The sequence below is a fragment of the Akebia trifoliata genome, chromosome 3 (assembly GCF_017979445.1).
Source record: "Akebia trifoliata isolate Shusen 1 chromosome 3, ASM1797944v1, whole genome shotgun sequence".
NCBI lineage: Eukaryota > Viridiplantae > Streptophyta > Magnoliopsida > Ranunculales > Lardizabalaceae > Akebia > Akebia trifoliata.
In genome coordinates, this window is record NC_141377.1 from 1468815 (window position 1) to 1489775 (window position 20961).

General features: G+C 31.9%; 1 protein-coding gene across 1 annotated transcript; it reads right to left on the reverse strand.

Moving 5' to 3' along the window:
* Positions 1-1857: 1857 nt before the first annotated feature.
* Positions 1858-10792, reverse strand: LOC147405398 (protein MICRORCHIDIA 7-like). The gene is made up of 21 exons (XM_086432697.1): positions 10272-10792; positions 7042-7116; positions 6881-6915; positions 6725-6803; positions 6323-6415; positions 6102-6186; positions 5726-5801; positions 5475-5603; positions 5113-5211; positions 4919-5020; positions 4645-4806; positions 4451-4546; positions 4241-4292; positions 4037-4148; positions 3883-3956; positions 3521-3786; positions 3304-3356; positions 3047-3202; positions 2884-2959; positions 2627-2749; positions 1858-2157 (listed from the first exon to the last, which is right to left on the reverse strand). Exons 1-21 carry the CDS (start codon positions 10678-10680, stop codon positions 2044-2046), a joined length of 2466 nt encoding a protein of 821 aa, XP_086288823.1. The 5' UTR covers positions 10681-10792; the 3' UTR covers positions 1858-2043.
* Between the last annotated feature and the right edge of the window lie 10169 nt (positions 10793-20961).

The window sequence follows — 20961 nt, forward strand, 5'->3', positions numbered from 1 at the left end:
AAAAATAAAAAATTTCTTAAGAAAATATTACACAATTGGACATTTCCACAACAATATCCTCAAGGAAAGGAAAGTGGTGGTGAGGATTTAACTGAGAGCTTCACCACTCTAGGATAGGCATATTTTGGTATATAGGTTCATGGATTTAAAGCTGAAATCTCATGGCAGCACTAATTTTGATGTAACTTAGATAAGTCCTCACATATGGTCTAGATGGGAAGGGACCTTAGTGTGGTGATGGTCCATTGTAAGGGTGGTGAGGTTGATCAAAGATTCTAAAAGGAAATATGTTTCTAATAAAAAAACTAAAATTGGTTACATTGGGCCTTGGCTAGGGTTTAGATCCTGATTAGATCGAAAATTTGTCAAATTGGTTGGACCCAATATCTTAAATCGATTTATATTTATCAAAAATATTTGATGTGCTTAACTATCCCTTGAAGTACCTTCATAATTCAATAAAGAGAGGGCATTTGCCAAATCTATCAGTAAACTAATTAAACAAATTTTACTATAAAATCTAGTAGAATCTGGTTCAACCACACTGCTAGTTTTTAGTGCTTGGCAAAATTATTATCATCTAATTTGATGCAAGTGCCACTCCAATATGATTCAATTACAAGCTCATAAAATTTGAAGTTACGTAGAATTAATTTATTTTCAAGAAAATTTCAAAAATACTATTTGATTTCTTTTTCCAACAAAGCATATCTATTTTTCGAAAGTCATATGAGAGGAGTGAGAAAAATACCTGACTTTGGTAGGCTTCATTTTGTGTGACAATCTGATTCACATTGTTATGGTGTGAGAATCATTTTGATTCGTTAAACATGACTTTGGTATATGAGAGATTTTCTATATAATCCATTCATGAGGTCTTACAAGAAATATGATGAAACTAGTGTTGATGATGTCTGGTAAAATATTGGAGGAAACTAAAAATCATAATATTCATACAGTACAGGTATGAAATTATAGTCAATATTTTATTTTTTATTTTTTATTTTTTATGAAATTATAGTCAATATTTTATTTTTTATTTTTTATCTTTTTGTTTATAGAGGACTCATGAGTTCGATTATGAAACCAAATGCCAGCCTATGCAATGTGTTGTCTGTTGAACGTTAACAAATGGATTTTCTCAAAATTATCTAAAATGCCTCTATAATCCTGCTTACTCCTGTTTGAGACTGAGTTACTGATCTATCTAGCATTCGCTCAGACTGATATCCTGGATTTTGGTCAGTTTTAATCAGTTTTGGTTTTAGACAAGGTATCATCCAGAATTAACCGGAATTAATGTTCTTGTTTATAGAAAAGACAAGAAATTTGTTGGCAAGAAAAAAAGATGCGTGATAATGGACAATATCCAAATGGGATTTCAGGGTGATCGACGTGGTAACAATGACACAGAACAAGACCTTATTTACTTAATTTGATTTGGTCCAAGTCAAGTAAAAGAAATGAATTCTGAATATCCGGCTCCATTCCGTCAGTTTCGGAACTGAAGTTGAATTCCGTGTAGTACTTGATCTATGTAAACAGTGCTTAAACTGGATATGCATTTGGTTAATATGCCTATGTCTACTGCTCGTATTGCTGCTAGTTGGGCTCGAGGATATTCAAAATGTGTGCATGAAATAAAATCTTAGAAAAATATAATATTTTCAAGTCAATGTGAGACATTTAATGTATTTACTAAAATATCGCCACTAATCAACAATGACAACACTATAGCCCATATGTGCTCTCTACGACAAATACGAGTCATTGTTTACAGGAAAGTGCATGGACAGAATCATAAAGCAACTGAAAACTTATTGAGTTTCAATATAAACAATAATTCAATCAGCCGACATCAAAGGTAACCCCCTCTTAATCAGCCCAAATTCCAATCAAATGTTTTTAGTTTTTTTACATAAATATAAATACAGATAATAATTGAAGAAATTAGCCAACCAACCCCCTCCCAGTTCACAGCCAACCTCCCTTACTCCACAACTATGTTTGTAATCAACAGTTGATGAAAGACAATGATGAAAGTCATGTTTCCCTTTCCTGTTTGCAGACAGGAACCCTCATCTTCTCCAACTCTGCCACCTTCGCTTCCAACTCTGCCACCTTCGCTTGCAACTCTTGTATGGTAGCAGATGCGTCCTTCAAGACAAAACCAAAAACAAAACATCTTTCTGATGAGAATGTACTCCATAAACACGATTTATATATATATATATATATATATAGGGTAGCATTCGGCAGCCAACGTTGGGAGCCAAAATTTGTCCTACAAGTCTTAAAAGTTTCGGATTGGGCTGATTTTTTTTAGGAGATCGTCCTCAAAAAAATAAATCAGTCCAATTTGAAACTTGTAGGCCATCAAAAGTGGTTTACACATTAAGGGTAAAAACTCAACGGTCCACAATTCTAAACCACTTTTGATGGGTTTAGAAGTTTCGGATTGGGCTGATTTTTTGTGAGGAGGATCTCAGCCTCACAAAAACTCAAATCATTGAGATACTTGTAAACCATTTAGGACAAAGGTGTTGGCTCCCTAACGTTGGCTGCCGAACATGACCCATATATATACACAAGATGAGTTCAACAAGTTAATGAAACTTATTCTCACCTTAACCTTCTTCCGTAGATTCTCCTCCCCCTCATCTCGACGGCTCCTTTCCTCAGAAAATATTTCAATTATTGCTTCTTGTTCTTTGTCCATATCTTCTAACTTTCGCTCCGACTCCATAATCTACTTATTTGAAAAATAGAATATTACCAAAAAAAAAATCACATATTTAGGGATTTTATTGCAAAATTAGGTGCTACCAAGAACATAGGTGTGTGTAATGGTGTTTATGTCTTAATAATAACAAGCACACTTACTTGAGCTTCTAGCGATTTACACCTTTCTCTTTCAAATTGCAAATCATTAGCTAACGATTCTTCTGTTTTTCTTAATCTACAAAAGAAAAGCATACTTGGATGTTAACGTCAGGGTCCCGAAGTATTGTATTAAGCAAAATGGACAAGCGGACAGCATACTCACTTTTCCTTCAATTCGTGATTCTCCATTAGTAAATGATATTGACTAAGTGCATCCGAATTAGAAGGAGAATGTTTATTTATTTGATCTTCCAACAATCTACACCTCTCTCTTTCGAACTCTAAATCAAGCAAGTACGATTCCTCCATTTTCTTTAATCTATTAGACCAAAAAAATACACTCTGATAGTGGATGTTGTCTCAAATTATTGTATCTAGTGAACATTCGAGCGCAATATGAGGATGGAAACAGAAAATAACCTGTCCTTTAAATCATGATCTGACTTATGTCCATTTCTAGCATCATCAGCTGTCTGTTGGCAAAAGAATATGATATTAGGTCCCAAGTAGAAGAAAAATCATCAATCGACATACTAATTTGTCAAGATTTCATTTATTGTACCAAAGAAACATAATATATGAACAGTGAGAGGCTCCTCTAAATAGAGAGGATAATTCATAATCAGAAATTGTGTACCGCTGATTGTGAACGAGTAGAAACTCGATTAAATCTTCCATTTAATGCATGATTTTGATCTGGCTCAATATCATTATTGTCCATGTTAAAATTTAAGGATCGAGGAGGGACAGCTTGCATCTCTGAGTCTCTGTCATCTTCTGCAAAAGGCGATGTTGTGCTGCTGGGTTTTTTCGATCCATTTTTCAGAGGGTTCGTATCCTTGCTTGGTGTAGCTTTCTTGAATTGTCGAGAAGATGGATTAGGCGGATAGTTGGGTGAACTCTCTGCATGTTTCGTATTAAATGCATCAGGGATATACAATGAAATGATCCTCACAATCAATGTCGAAGCAAAATATAAGGGGTTTTTTTGTTAGATACCTCTACTAGGAGACCCATTTGAAAACTTTTTCTTATGCCGGGGAGCATAACCAATTTTATGGCAATTGGAGGACCTGAAATAGATAATTTATAGTCATTAACAAATTGGTGAAAACTTAGTGAATCTCAAGTCAAAGGGATGACAAGGACAAACCAGTATGTTTTTTGCATTTGTACTAATCGTGCCTCTAGTCTTGAAAGGACGATTGTGCGCTCAAAACCCTGCTTATCATGAGCTGGTTCAACAAAATTAGCCTCCAATACACCTGTAAGAGAAAGAAATTACATCAGAAGTGGTGAACCGAACCGGTGTCAACTAATCAACTTACAATCAATACTTCGAATACAAAATTGATACCTATAACTCCACGTCCATCACTTCCTGCAGCATTCCAAACCCTCCAAAATGGCTAACAAAATAACGAACACTTCCAGGTAAGAAATGGCTCACCATCATCAATTGATAAAAATGTACCATTAAAGAAGACTAACAAGTAAATTATGTACAAAATCTGACACGGAACAAGAATCCTATAAATGGACCATGTAAGATAAGAGAGAAACAGACCTTAATAAGTCGGTTCTTGTGATAAACATTGAACCCCTGGACATCAATATGTTCTTTTGCGTCCTTTACAAATCCAATGTTCACAACAGCAAATATCTGATATACAAGCAAGACAAAATCAAGGTATTAGACGTCATTAGTGTTAAAGGCCTTAAGGGAGATACCAAGGAAAGTATTACTTGTTAGAAATTTACATTTGAATCCTTTGGAATGCCATCAGGACCCGGTTGCGGCCTATATGTAACTTCTTGTATTAGCATCATATCATTCATTATGTCATGGTGTTCAATATCTTTACCACGTAAGCCAATTCGAAATCCAGGTGGAATTCTTAGATAGAGAATTGATGCATAACTCTGTAAACATTGAGATGATATAAAATGATTAAAAACCTAACTTTCCAACTTTGACAAGAACTAAGGCAAGAGCATTTCAATCAAATGGAATATCGAAAGTGACATATGATACCCTTAATGAATGTCGATATGTAAGGAAGTGCTTGGAATTAGGGAATTTTTCTGCCATTTCTATCTTCTTCTCGTCTCTGTTGACTCCTCTAATTTGAATGTCCTGCCATTTCAAAAATTGTAAGTTATTGATTTATGTGAAGTATGATATGAAGCAAGCAAGAAGAATGGATCTAAGGGACATGGAAGACATACATGTTGATCAGTATCAAAATCAAGTTCCAACTCCCCTTGGTCATCCTCCCATAGATTGTATATGATTACACGAGTTCCTTGATCTTCCATCAGATTGAACTGCGAAAGCAAACAAACATTAATTAGAAACAAAAATCCAATACATAATAAAAGCAACAGTTATTAAAGAAGAGCAACATTTCTACTGCAGTTGTTGTAATTTCATTTTAGAATTAGAATAGGAATTGGAATTAAAAGGCTAAACAGTCCTGCATAAAAAGTAATTCAAAAAAATAAAAAAGGAATCCTGATTTACTGAAGTACATGAATTTTACCAAATCAAGTATATATTGCAAAAAAGTAAGAAAAAAAAGAAATATCACCTCGTCAAGAAGATCTGCCTCACTTGTATAGGGAGACCACTGCACGATTGTATTTACATTTCTATCCCAGACACTTGGAGATGGTCTCATCATCTTGTTCCAATCTTGTCCTACTTTTTGATAGTCAAGCTTATATTTTCAATGCAAACAACACCATGAGAATAAGAATAAGGCCATATGGGTGCTAAAAAAAGGAGAAAAGAAACAAGGGTAGAACAAATAAGCTTAACGATGGTTTGAATTGCTCTTACCATGGGAACTACAATATCTTCCTTCCCTGTGTCCCTCAAAAAAGTGTAGGACAGCATTCCGATGCTTTGTGTTGGGCTGAAAGGCAGTTTCAAAGGATAACAATTACTTTTGACTGTGAAGAAAATGAATGAAGTATACAGCATATATAGGAACAATTTAATGACAATATCCAAGTATTCAAAAAACAAATCCAATTTACAATGGCAAGAAAGCATGTTTGATTAAAATTCCTTTTAGAGAGAGAGAGTTGCAAACAAAAAGATGAATGAGTATCACTGCATTAGATAATTCCAGAACTGTAAAAGAGACATGAAAGCATAATGTTCTTATAACAAATGTGATCCTTTACTATGAAGGAGAGAGAAAAAACCAAACCTTTTTCCATATTGTCCATTACAGCGAGAAAACACAATGACATCTGCTCCAAGCCTCATGGTACTCGTCTTAAAACCATTTCCATCTGGGAAAAAAGAATGAAAAAAACCATATATAAAGAAAGACCTAATATGTGCCCATCACAAAATCTTTCCTAAGAAACCAAATACTAATACTTAGGTACGAGGGGAATACTTTTACAGAGTAGAGAGAAAGCTTACATTGTCCAATTGTATTTGCTGATTTGCTTTTCATAGAATACCCAAGAGACATGCAATGTCGCATTCTATCAGGATCCATACCACCACCATTATCTACGTAAGATAAATCAGACAAATCATTAGTATTCAAAACACACATGGATACAATGGTACAGGAAATGGGGTAATGATATGTTACTTTTTTTAACCAAATGTTTGATTTTTTTTTTTTTTTTTTCGTATTTAATCATGCAAAATGTAATACAGATGATGTAAATCCCAAGCCGTAAACTAAATAAAAAATTCCAAAAGCAATATACCCCATTGCACTTGATTAAAAGAGCTTCCACAGATGTAGAAAAACTATCAAGATAAAAAACTCAAACATAAAAAAAGAAACGGAATCCAAACAAAACTCCATACCTTCAACCAGCAACATTTTGCTCCCATCTTTTTTGTTTTTAAGCATATCTATGTTAGCAAATGTAACTCCATGGCAAATCTGACAGTACACTGGTTATTTTAGAAAAAGTGCAAAATAAAAAATTCAAAAGAAGAAGCACTGCATTAACTGAATACCTCGTCCAAAGAATTGTCCAGAAGCTCTGCAAAAGCTGTGGAAGAAGATTTCTAATTAGTAAAGTTAACAAACAAAGATAGAAAATATTTCTACTAAATCCAAGAATGTAGAGAACAAGTTTACACATAAAGATATAGAGCTGCAGATAATGCAAGTTTACCTCCAAGAGCCCACTTATGGCTTGTTGCATTTGAATGTAGAAATTTAGGGTGGACCCTGACATGATCCATGCCACCTGCAGATATGAAATGAAAAAAAAAAAAGATGCAATTTCAGCAGCATTTGAAGTTGGGGCCATACAAAAAAGAATTACATTTTCCAACTAATTCCTAGCATCATTGACATCCATGAAATCATCAAAACGGTTGTGGTGGTGATGATTAGTTTTGTAATGTCCTATAGTGTTCCATCAAAGTTCATAAATCTTTTAAGGAAAGTCTAATATGCATTGTTAATGAGTTAAAGCCAATAAATTCTTCTTCTTCTTCTTTGTTTCCTTTTTTTTTTCCCATCTACACATACCGATATGATAGACAGCCCAAACTTTTAGCTTCACAATAAGTACCTCGCCAAATTGCATAGCCATTCTCATAACCATGGTCTTAAATTTTGGAATATTTTCATAAAAAAATACAGAAATATTTCTATTTCTAGAAGGTAAGACCCATAATTTAACCGACAATTTTTTTGTATAGATTTCGATGGAAATCAGTATTCATTCTGTGAAATATTTGGGTGAATGGTGAATGTTGACAAAAATAATCAAATTTAGGTCTAAAAATGCAAAACTTCAACGAAAATATTTTTGATGAATAGAATAAATAAATTAGAATTAGTTAGGTATCTACATCATCTTGTTTTGATATATTCTAAGCATATTAGTATGCTTATAGAAGCACTCATACGATCATCTATGTTTAATTTGTTGTATAGATAGTAATTTATTCATATCTATTTAAAAAATTAAAAATATAATAAAATTTGACAATAAAAAATACAATAAAATTTTAATGCAATACTTAATCTGTAGAATATTTTTGTTTTTACAGGTAATTCGTACTTAAGAGTGCAGGCAACTAATCAACAAGTCATGACCACACTTTTCCACAACATGATAAACCGGATGTGAAGGTTTTACGCTGACGAACTGATTTAGGTGCCTTTTCACCTCAATAGAAGATTTAAAGGTTCCCATCGGGCTCTTAATACTTGCATGTATGTGTAGCATAACGTTGTTGATTTTCGTATTACACTTATTATGATTGTTTATTGCATTTTGATGACTTAAAGTGTGCCGTAATGTATGTTTATCATCTTTTCACTATTTCAATGAAATTTCCTCAACATTTTTGTCATTTCCACATCCTTTTCAAAAAAATTATTAGTTTCCACACTGATTGAAATATTTCCATGTCCAGGATGACAGAAATTGAAATTTAATACCTTACTCACAATTTAACTAGGTTTACAAACAATGTTTTGGTGAGTTCATGAAATGTAGCTTAGAAGTTGAAATTTTAAAGAGTGGCATTCTCTTGCTATATATATATATTTGGTGTTGACATTAACAAAGGCGATGAATAACATCACTAGTGAGAAGGGTTGGCGCAATGCAAGTCATAGTAATAAATCTTGATATATTTCTATTAAATAAATCAAAATATTTTCATTTTCACAAAGCTAGATTCGAAATGTAATCAGAAATTTCTTTTTGTATTCATTTCACGAAAATATTTCAATTAACAATAAACTTCAACTGAAATAATCAAATTTCATATACAAAAAATGAAAGATTTTGAGTGAAAAGATAAATAAATAAATAAATAAACAAAACTAATGAGTGAGCCTCTTGAAAATACTCTAGTGTTGATCCTAGGTTTATTGTTTCCTGGTGCAAGGTTTTTAAAGAGTTTAGGGGGTCTTCTTTAAGATTTTTTGGTTAGGTGGGATCAGATTTGTTGTATTGCGTCTAGTTAAGTTGGGTCCTTGCTTGTATTGTTTCTATTAGCTGGTCAATTCAACCACTTCAATGAAATGATATTTTACCTATCCAAAAAAAAAAAGTAGACCGAAATATATTTTTATTCTTTTAAGATTAAGATATTGATAAATTTATAATATTAGGGTACTTGTTATTTTGAAATATTTTAAGCATATTAGCACATTCACTAAGCATGCATATATAAATCAACATATTCTACTTAGATACATAGTAATTTTTATCCATATTTAAAAAACAAAATACATAATAACAAAAAATATAGTACTTAATAATTTTCTTATTTAAGCAATTTTTTTATCCATTAAGGTATGTATAATTAACGTAGCATTATTATTATCACTTCATCCAGATTCGTCGTTGTTTTTTGTTGTCAAACTCCAGATACTCACGCCAACGCATTATGTAAGATCTTTATGTCCACATTTCATGTGGTTACGTATTATAATTATTTGATAACTTATGTGTGTGTTTTCATGTCTATTGTATCATTTCCTACAATTTCAACGAAAACTTCATCAACACTTCCATTATTTCCATAAAAATTATATTAATTTCAACACTAGCTGAAATATCTCCAAGAATTGTTTCTATTTCCAGAATGGCCGAAATGGACATCAAAATTGAAATTTAATAACTAGACGGCAAGTCTAAAGCGCTAAAAGGTTAAAGGAAGCCACAAATGACATTGATGGAGGTAGTAAGAAAGGAGTTGAGGAAACATGTCATGACTAAAAATAGAGTTAAAAGGTAAAAGAATATTCATGTTTCCAAGCCCAGTATCTACGATAAGGCAAACGGTAATCATAACCTTCACTCGTTATATATAGTGAATATTGGATAGTTTTTCTACATCAAGTTTAGGGCTTCTTGAAAAGTAAGTCAAGGTGTTGGACTATAATTAACACACCTCCAAGATATCTATATTTGCTAGCATTCACATAATCAACCTGATTTCATTGTCTTTCTCTAGAAATCAATACTTACAAATACTTACAAAATCCAAATTATTTGTGAGACAACAACTTAAATCTCCAAATAGGTGCATGAAGATTCAATAAAGTGTACATGAAATCCATTAAGGGTGACAAGAATAATTCTAAAACCACAACAACTTGAAGCATCAAAAGAAATAATTCACTAACATTCCAAGATTATTAGTTTAAAAAATTGGTTAGGGGTCAAATTGAAAGGAAAAAAACAAATACAAATTAGGGTGCTAAAAGGGTCTCAAGTACACATTATTTTCGTTAAATTAAATTTACAAGGAAAATCAGATACTAATTAATTGCGAGTAATAGTAATAAGGAACTAAATAATTAAGAAGAATCAATCGGATTAAAAGAACAGAGTCCAAATTATAAAAGAAGATAAAAGCTTTCTTAAATTACCAAAACTAGACGACGAAGAATCATCTAGACCTCCCTCATAGTCTCCAGCCTTCCAAAACTGCTTACAACTTCGAAGAGCCAAAGAAGATTGAGATTTCGGAATCTGTTGAGGCAGAGGAATCACTTCCTCTGGAAAAAGAGGATCGAGAAATCCATGAGGCAAAACGACTCCTAAGTTATCAAACTTTCGCTTCTTGCTAGAATCGCTTCTAATGCAGTTTGAATCCATAGTTTTTTTACCAGAAGCATCGAAAATTAATTTTTTTTCAGAATCGGTCGATTCATCTGAATCGGAATCACTGCTACTTAGATCGATTACAGAAATCGGTTTTGCAGTCTCTAATGGAAGACTGTCGTTAATTGGAGTCTCTCCTGGTTCGATGATCTCTTGCTTAACAACAGGATCCATGACGTTCAAACTAGAAATAATTTAGGGTTTAAGAGAAGACGAACCAAGAACAACACAGCGACAGAGCGAGTAACCGCTATTTTGCAGACTGAGAGAGAGAGAGTTTGTTTTGTTTTGGTTTCTATTATGGAGCAGCCGTAGTACTTGTACGTTGAGAGGAACACTTCGCTTATGAATTAGGATTTGCTGATTGTGTAATTACTAAAACACCCCTCACTACTAAGTGTGTAATTATTGAAATACCCTTACAAGACAAATTACGAAACTTTGATTTCTTTCCTGGACTTCTCAAGCTTCCAATGTCGTCCAGAGTGTCTAACGCGAACCAATGATACATAATAAATACCCCTTACTGCGGATTATGTAATTACTTAAATACCCTTACGTGACGAATTATGAAGCTTGGACTTCTCTAGCGTCCAATGTCGTGGAGACGATGGTTTCTTAAGAATCACTTTCCTTTTCGATAATAAAAAAAAGTTCAATCCAGTAAAGAAACGGAAACAATGGTCAACCACGTGTCACTTCATGTGCCTGTCATGCCAATTTGGAAACTGAGGACAAAAGCACTAGAACCTTTTGGCCGAAATCTGATTAAAATAAAATAAAGTACGTTTTTTTTTCACTTCATCCATTCCAAACTTTGAAAATAACGGTAATCTTTAACTCTCAAATTTAAAATTAAAATTAAAAAGAAAAAAAAAATTAATTTTCTTTTAAAATTTTGTACTCTACGTATCTCAATGGCATATGATCTTGTTTTTACTGCATGGATGGGGATCATCATGATTTATGAAGGGATATTATTAAAACGATTGAGATTAAAAAAAAAAATAGCAAAGTTAGAAGGATATTTTTAAAAATAAGGTAAAAGATGAGATATAGTAAAATTGGAAGAATATTGTTGAAAAAGGGGAAAGAGAGGAAAGACGATAAAATTGAAAGGCTGAAAAAGTAATAAAATAATTATTGTGGATCCCATTTCAATGGGATGTTTATCCCTCGTAACTGCAATAACGATGAGACCTACTATTGTGTTTTTATTATATAGATAGGTAGAAATGATTCATTACTTGTTTCTTTGATTGGTTAGTTAGATTCATTCGTCCATTACATTTTCTTAAGTAAATGTGTTGTATCCTCGGTATTTGATTCATTGTATCTAACAACAACAAAAATTAATTAATAAAAGTAGTTGGGTTACCAAATTAATTAGTACAGGTTCGTTGTACTACACTAATTTAGTATGAACTTTATATATACCACAAAATGGTTCACTTCATATTGATTTGTGGTTCGATCTTTATAAACAAATATGGTAATATATGTGAGGATCTATGAACTCTTGAAACTTTTTAAACTTATGCGCCCTTTGCCCATTTTATTCTCTAATATGTTAATACAGAATGACCTAAATACTCTCTTTTTCAATCTATAACATAAAATTATTAATTTATTTTCAACTTCTTTATTCAGCATAGGTAAATATATATATACAGGGGGCAGTTCAACGGATATATGTAAAAATATATGTAAAAACAATGGTTTTTCAAAATATGGGTTAGAGGTTTTGGATTGAGCTGATTTTTTGTGAGGATGCTCATATGATGAGAATATCATCCTCACAAAAAATCAGCTCAATCTAAAACTTTTAAATCCATCAAAAGTGATTTACAAATTATTAACAAAAATTGACAAAAAATCGACGGTCCACATTCTAAATCAATTGTAATGGGATTAGAAGTTTCAGATTTTCGGATGATCTTTCCATGATGGAAAGATCATCCGGAAAAAAAAAAATTAGTCCAATCTGAAACTTCTAGCTCATATTTTGAAAATTTATTAATGTTACATTGTTTTTACATATGTTTTTTTATAGTATATATATATATATATATATATATATATTTTAGCCAACCATTTTTGTCCTACATGGGTTAGAAATTTTAGAATGGGCTGATTTTTGGTGAGGATGATCTCTACGGTGAGGAGATCATCCTCATCAAAAATCAGCCCATTCCAAAACCTCTAACCCATGTTTTGAAAAATGTTTTGTCAAAATGTTTGTTGCTGAACGGGACCCACATATATATATATATATATGTGGGTAGAGTTTGACAAACATTCTTAAGGGGACAATGTTGAAAAATAAAATTTGTCTTATATAACTTTAAAATTTAGAATTGGACTAATTTTTTATGAGGTTGATCTCTATAATGAAGAGATCGTCCTCACAAAAAAAAAAAAAAAAAAAATCCAATCTCAAACTTCTAAGCCGATCAAAAGTGATTTACAAATTAACGATAAAAAATCGACGATCCACGATTCCAAACCACTTTTGACGGGGTTAGAAGTTTCAAATTGGACTTATTTTTTGTGAGGATAATCTCCTCATCATAGGGATCATTCTCACAAAAAATCAGTCAAATCCAAAACTTTTAAGTCATATAGGACTCATTTTGTCTCCTAATATTATCCCCCTAAGATTGTTTGTCGAACGGGACCCTATATATATATTTTATTCAATCTTATTCTTAATGCATCATTTTTAACCTTGTCTCAATCTTTTGTACTAATTCTAAAATTATCAACCCAAATTTTCATTGTTTTCTATTTTTTTCTAAAAAGAATTATTCTAATTTGAGGTCTAAAGGTTTGAAGTAGTTAGAATCTTTATGTTGAAAATGGAAAATCCATGGTTTTGACCATATATTAGAAGATGAAAGAGCATTTAAGTTAGAATCATCATAATTTTACTATCCCACATGGCAAACTCAATCGACTATCTTAACGTTACAAGTTCGACAATCATAGATTTGCACTCCTTGGGATACATAACTGCACTTCCCCATAAAAATGTGTATCTCAAGAGACTCATGTATCTCGAAGAGCACAGATCTTATCACATTAGATAGTCAGATTACGTGACTCTTTTAAGTTATTAGTCCATCAGGGATTGAGTTCATCAGAGTATCTCAAATATTCTAAAAAACTTGGAGTGGGTGACTCTAAAACACCTTTAGATGTGTTAAAGGGTATTTGTGACACTTCACTAGTAAATCTAAGTAGGACTTGAAGAATAAAGTTGATTGGGATCGCATGATAAAGACAACTCCAACGACATTCTAATAAGCAGTTAGTCCTGCATATATACATTAGGTCCCACCACCAACTTAATAGTGAAATGTGGGAAAGAAAGAGGGTTACCTATGGAATCAGTTCTCTTTCTCAAGAATATAAAGAGAAAAAAGAAGAAAGGAGACCGGCTACCTAGGGTTCTAAGATTTCTCTGGCATGCGTGGTACATTTTTATTGGTTGTTGGACTTTCTTTGGGATTCAACCCTGTTAAACAGAAGAGTCAACATTAACTATTTTTATATATAAAAGATTTTTTTTTTTTTTTTTATAAATATATATAAAAGATTTTGTACTCTTACTTTATGGCCTAAAACATATATACAATGCACACACACAATTTAATAACAATGACATCACAAACACTTTCCTCACTAACTTAGTAAGGAAAAAAGCAACACAAGGGCTCAAACATCGTCAAAATTATTAAGGCTTGTTTTCCTTAATAAGTTGATCAGGCTAGTCCTACTCAAATGACATTGGGTCTTGGCTCTTGACATAACAAAATATCTTTACATTTAGATTTTTTTAAGATAAATTTACCTGACAGACCTATTTGTTATGTTTTAATTACAAAAACTCTCTTAAAATTCTGACAACTCCAAAGGAACCTTCCTTTTTAAAGTTTGTTACCCACAAAATCTCACTTTATCAAGTTTGTTATCAAGCAAACCCTAGAGTGGGGATCCAAAGCAAAAAATTTGGTAAATTTATTACTTAACATATCTTGGATTGATCCTAATGACATCAATTTGTGGCATCCAAAAACATGATCTGATACCACATGATTATAAAGGATAAAATTTTAAGAATTTTTTTTTTTTAAATTTAATTTCATTGTTTAATTTTAATTTCAAATTTGGGAGTTCGGTAGCCATCCACTACGAACACTTACGATGAAGCTCAAAAAGGTTTTTTTTTTTTTAGGTTTTTTTTTTTTTCTTTTGAATATAAATTTTTTCATAAATTCTAGAAATATGTGCTTTGGTTTGCTAATTTGATAAGCCATGCGGGCTCAATGACCCTTAGTTAGATTTTAAATCTTTCTAAGTTAGTCATGGTAGCTTAATTCGTAAATTAACAAACTTGACCAGGTAAGGGAGTTTTTGTAATAAAATTGCAACAGATAAAGTTACGTGGTTTTTTAATCCCTCATTTAGAGTTTTCTAAAACATACATCTTTGTCTCTTAGTCTCTTGCTTCTCTTTCGATCCCGTCTATCTCATATTCCCTTTTATCCAACTTTGAATCCATTCAACTCTATCCTAATTTCATATCTCAAAACATGGTATCAGTCGATGGTATTGCATTTACGACCAATAATTAACTTATAAGATTTATTGAAGTTTTTAATGTTTTGTTGTATTTTGGTGTTCTATTGATCATCTTTTTGGAAGATAAACTGTTTTGCTAAAATGGGTTAATGGGCGTAATTACTTTCATTCAATTTTTCATTAACATGCATTGCATGTGAATTCTCCTAGTGTGAATGTAATGAAGGACATTACGATCAACCAACTCAATTAGCATAATTTCGATTTTCTAATCTGTAGTGAGTTCATATCTACGTTCACTACTCCATTCATGTATTTTTGAGTATTTTGCACGGGTTTTTTAGAATCTTTAACTTAAATATTTCTTCTAATTGAGATAAAATGTACATCTTTATCTCTTATTTTCTTGCTTCTTCTCTTTTAATCTTGTCTATATCGTGTTAAACTCATATACTCTTTCTGTAACTTTGCATCTGTTCAAACTCTATCCTAATTTCATAATGTCGGACCATGTTATCAATTGACGATGTTGCACTAATGACAAATAATAAACTTGATGGATTCATTGAAACTTTTAATGTTTTGGTGAATTTTGGTGCCCTCTTGGTCATTATTTTGGAAGATAAATTGTATTTAATGTTACTATAATGAGTCGATAGGATGGAATTAATGTCATTTATTTATTTTTCATTAACATGCATTGCATCTGCATTCTCCTAATGTGAATGCAATAAAGGGCCGTAATTTCTATTTTCTATCTTAAGAGTTAAATCATTTATAATTGAAAGTGGATTCATATATGCTTTCACCATTTATTATTTATTTTTATTTTGATAACTATTCATCCCTGTGGACAGTGGACCGGATCGTATCTGGACCTTGCCCAGTCAATAGACCATAGTCTTGTCCAAGGACTAATCCCGAGGCACGTGCAAATGCCTAAACACTACATGTACCAAATAAGTTTTACAATAAGATAGAACAAGTCCTCTAAGAAAAACTCCAAATTAATCAAAAGCGGGGATTGTTATGTTCTTGGGAAAAAGACATTTGGCACAAAATATTCAAAATGGAAATTAAGCGAGTAATCGTTGAATTTATTGATGATTGCTCGAGATTAATACTATGAATATGTACTTTAATTGAAACATTATAAACTAAAAATGATCAAAATTTATAAAATAAAATTAAAATTAACATATATTTAAATGAGAAAAATTGAAAATATGACTTCAATCCTCTTCCTATGTGTAATAAAGAAAATGGAATAATTCACCAAACTTCTACACTTGTTCCCCTCAGTCTAATAAAATAGCCGACAACAAAAAATTGGAACCTTATATATAGCTAATAGAGTAACAAAATTTCATGATGTTACATAAAAAGAAACTATTTTTACAAAGTTGATTCGATTATCACCAGTTCAATCGACGGTCCATGTTTTAAAACGTCAAGTTTCATCATGGGCTTCAAACAAAATTTTACCCCTGGGCCTGACCCAACTTCTACATGTCATGTCAATTCTGATATTGAGAATCATTTATGGTCCCACCCAAAAGGATGCCAGGTGGGATACTATTATTCGTCCCTAGATTCGGAGAAACTGTAGGCAAGCATTGAATGAGGGTGATTGAAATAGATACGTTTTTTTTACTCAATCTGGATTGATAGATACCCAGCCCAGAAAATGATGGATATCCGGCCCAATACAGAAAATGAGAGATGTTCAGCCCAAGACATGTTTAATATGAGTCTCTTTCTTGGTAGACCTCAAACCCAAGTGCTATTTACATGTACTCCCCTAAAGTTGAATCAACTCCCTCCAAATTTTGCTTTTTCAACTTTAGTTACAAATTCTTCCTCCATAAATCATTTATATTATTAAATATAAAAAAATTACCTTTCCTTAAAAGGATTAATAAAATATACAGAGTTGTGATTTTCTGACTCCCCCATCTGACATACTCCCCCTCTACTCTCCCGACGTGGCATGTGACAGAACCATAGATTTTCTTTCCTTGGGATGCACAACTTCACATCCTCATAAAAATGTGCAGTTATGTATCTCAAGGAAGACAATCTACGGTTCTATCACATGCCACATTGGAAGAGTATATCAGAGGGGCACTCGGAAAATCATTACTCAAATATATATTTATATTAAACATCGGACACAACTATCCAACACTATTATAGTGTTTTTAATTTATTTATAATAATAAAAATCATTTTCTATAGATGAGGTACAATTTCTTTGTAGATAAATGATTTGTGAAGGTAAATTTGGAGAGAGTTGTTTCAACTTTAGGGAGAATATGTACCTAATACTTGAGAGTTTAGGTTCTGAATAGTCAAAGACAAATCATTATTTTTTAATAAAATTAAATAGAGGTAATTTAATTAGGATAAAATTACTTCTATCTTTATTTTTTTTAATGATGTAAAAAGATTCATTGATACGGTGTTTAAAACATTTCGTCTAATATATAAATGGAATCGGCTTAGGCCTATTTTTAAATTAGTCATTATTATCAATAAGATGTACTACTTGATAATTTGCTTTTCAACCTCTGTTTGTTGAACCAATTTGAAATTTTTGGAATAAAACTTTGATGATGATGATGATGATGATTGCACGGGGATAAGGTTTTTTTAAATTTTTATGACCTAAACACATCTTTTTCTCGTCGTCATTATATGTCCTTTAGCATTTTATTAAACGGTGGCCTAACTGCCAATAACATGTCAAGGCACAAGAGTCAATGATGACATGATAACATATTAAAGATCATCAAATTTTCATACAAAATTTAAGTCAAAATAAGGATATAAATATGTCATAAATCCCTTAAGGGAGTAGAGGATGGCATGAATTATGATGATTTTTGGTCTTAAGATGAGTGGTTTAATGATTTAAAATTATTTGTGGCACTCTTCTTATCACACCTAACACATAAATTAATGAGTGTTGATGTTGTGACCTTTTCTATATGTAGTTTAAGCAGACCGACAAAAGATGTGTAGCTTTCATGCCCCTTTGACATAGCCAACCCATTTGTTATTTATTTTCCCAAATGTCTTAGATTCACCCCTTGAGAATTAAAAAATAAAGTATGTTTTTTTTTTTTTATTGTTTGAAGGAGTCTACTATTGTATTTTTGTTTTTTGTTTTTCAAGACACACCACTCTTAATCCTCCACATTTTGGATAATATTTGAGATACCACTTTGTTTTAAAACTAATGAACATGTCTTATCAATCCCAATCTTCTCTAAGTGACAAATAAAAATGGCGTAACGTGAATGCACACAGTAAATCATACGTGATTTGGACGCGATTGATGTGTAAGGGCACAGAACCGTAGATCTTTTCTTTGTGTATCTCAAAGAAAAATATATATGATTTTGTGCCCTTGCCATGTCAGCCACGTATAAAAAACTGCGTGCATTCTTCACAACTCCTTAGTAATTACTAGCCACTAATCTAGTTGTCAGGTTAAAAAAATTAAAAGAAGGAAAAAAGACAAGATGGATTATGTCTACCCATTCAACCTTCAAAAGTCAAGCACAAGATGAAATTTTAATGAAAAAATAAGGTTTTCTACAAGAGGATTAAAGCGCGGTTATACATGATTGACTAGAGACGACGTTAACAAAATTAAAAAATAAGAGTCGTGTAACATTGAAATTGACATCATTTCACACATGTGTATGCGTAGAACCATAGATGCTTCTCAATTATATCTTGATGAAAAGCATCTATGATTTTGTACACATCCACATCAGCAATGTGTGAAACGATGTCAATTTCAATGTTACTTCATTATTTTCTTAAAAATAATTAGCATAGATGTTTAAGAGCTTGAAGTTGACAGGTGGTTGGCTAGATATCGAAGATGAGGGTATTTAGATCATTTTCAGTTGAGCTACAAGAGAAGACAGAGGTCAAGGTTGCCGTCATCAATTGGATAGCATAGGGGATGTCTCAAATATTCTTCAAAATGTGGAGTTATTATTATTATTATAAAAAGAGAATATTACCTCAAATAGCAATTATTAAGATAATTTATATCGAATAGTTTCTTATTGGAAAAACATAAATTTTTTTTTTTTTCTAAAGTTGGTGATGACGATATGGGAAGGAATAGGATGTTAATGGATTGGATTCGATTTGAAAAACCATCTTATAAGACTTCGATTGGGTCGGGTTCCAATCCAATAACTTATTGGATTGAACCCTACAAGATCTTAATATTAATTTAGATCAAAATCTAACTTGATAACAATTGAATCAAGTCTGGATTGGATCAAATTCAATATATTATTCGATCAAGATGTAATTGATCTAGGACCTATTTGAAAACATTCAGGAAAATATCGTAACTGATTCGGTTATCAAATTTGATCCTTAATCATTGGATCAGATCCTTATGGAAATTAAAATATTCACTATATACCCGAAGTAATTGAAATCACTTGCATTTCAGGTTCAATCAAATTCATTAATGGCCCTACTTTAGTCATCGCTAAAGGTTGAAGAAGATAGAATCTTGGGATCGAAGACGATGCATTTTTGTTTATATATTTTTAATAAGTCTCTTATAAGAGATGAAAAACCATCAAAATTATCCAATTAATTGGCATTTTTAAGAGATAAAAGAAAGTATTGGTGGGTAGCCGTACCTATATCCAAGTGGATATTTAATTAAAACAACTAAAGTTTTTTTAAATATACTTTTGTTTCAGTGGTTGAAGGACGGGTGAGGACTAAGTTATACGTACTATGCAATTAGTTAAATCCGTTATTTAATTAAATAAATAATTATTATTATTTGTCATCATCATTAAGAAATTGTAGTGTTTGGTGCTCCACCATGATTTTTAAACTCCGTATCTCGTCTCGTTCAGCTCCGATACCGACTCATCTCGGATGAATTTTTCGATATGTTTGAGACGTCTTGTGAGATAACTCAAAAAGTTAAACGTGAAATGTAAAACTCGGTCAAAAAAATGACTTTGAGAGTTGGTCTCTTTCAACTTTAATACCGAGTTAACTCGGACGATACGTCCTAATCTCGAACGAGTTTAAAAACCATGTGCTCCACTTTTATTATTTGTGGGAACTTTTATTTTCACACTAACTTTCTTATACCACATCAATTAAAAAATAAATATTGCATAATTGTCTCTTATTTTTCTTTAAAGATATTTTTTTAGAAAATATCTCCTTTTTCTTACTTATGAATCCGAAAAAGTTTAAAATTCTATTACTATTTCTTTTTTTCTTGTAGGATTTTTCTTCACTTGACATATTTAGAAAATAAAAATAATTTTTTTTGAAGTATCGTCTTTCCCTCTCTTTCATTATCTCTTTTCTATCGAATCGTTTTCATTTTTTTCTAGGATTTGTTTTTCTTCCCCTATCCCTCCCCCTCTCCTTTTTCTTTCTTCATTTCAAATCTCTCTCTCTCTCTCTCTCTCTTGATTGATGGATGGTGAAAGAAGAAACTCCACCCCTTACCCATCTATTTAATCATAGAGTCGTCCTAGAATCACTGCACAAGACATTACATTTAACACTAAGTTGATGTGGAGGTGTGCACAGAATCATCAACGGTTTTTTTCATATCTTGAGGAAATATATCTATGATTTCCTGCACATCCCCATGTTAGGTCAGTGTCAAAAACAATGTCCAATGCAGTCACTTCAGCTTTTTTCTTAATTATATTATTAGTGCGCTATAAAGAAAGTTGGCGTGAAAATAAAAACTCTCTTATTCTTTAAGTATGAATATAATAATAAATATTTTAAATCAACTAAACTGAACGTTGAAATGGATTACATCGCATCCTAAACATGTTTATGAGCTAC

What these genes read in the sequence shown, in the direction of transcription:
- LOC147405398 (XM_086432697.1), bottom strand. Translation starts at nt 10,680, where the DNA reads ATGGATCCTGTTGTTAAGCAAGAGATCATCGAACCAGGAGAGACTCCA. An exon ending in ATTTTGATACTGATCAACAT is followed by an intron (nt 5,021 to 5,112) that starts GTATGTCTTCCA and finishes TTGAAATGGCAG; the next exon opens with GACATTCAAATTAGAGGAGT. An exon ending in AAATGGGTCTCCTAGTAGAG is followed by an intron (nt 3,787 to 3,882) that starts GTATCTAACAAA and finishes CGAAACATGCAG; the next exon opens with AGAGTTCACCCAACTATCCG.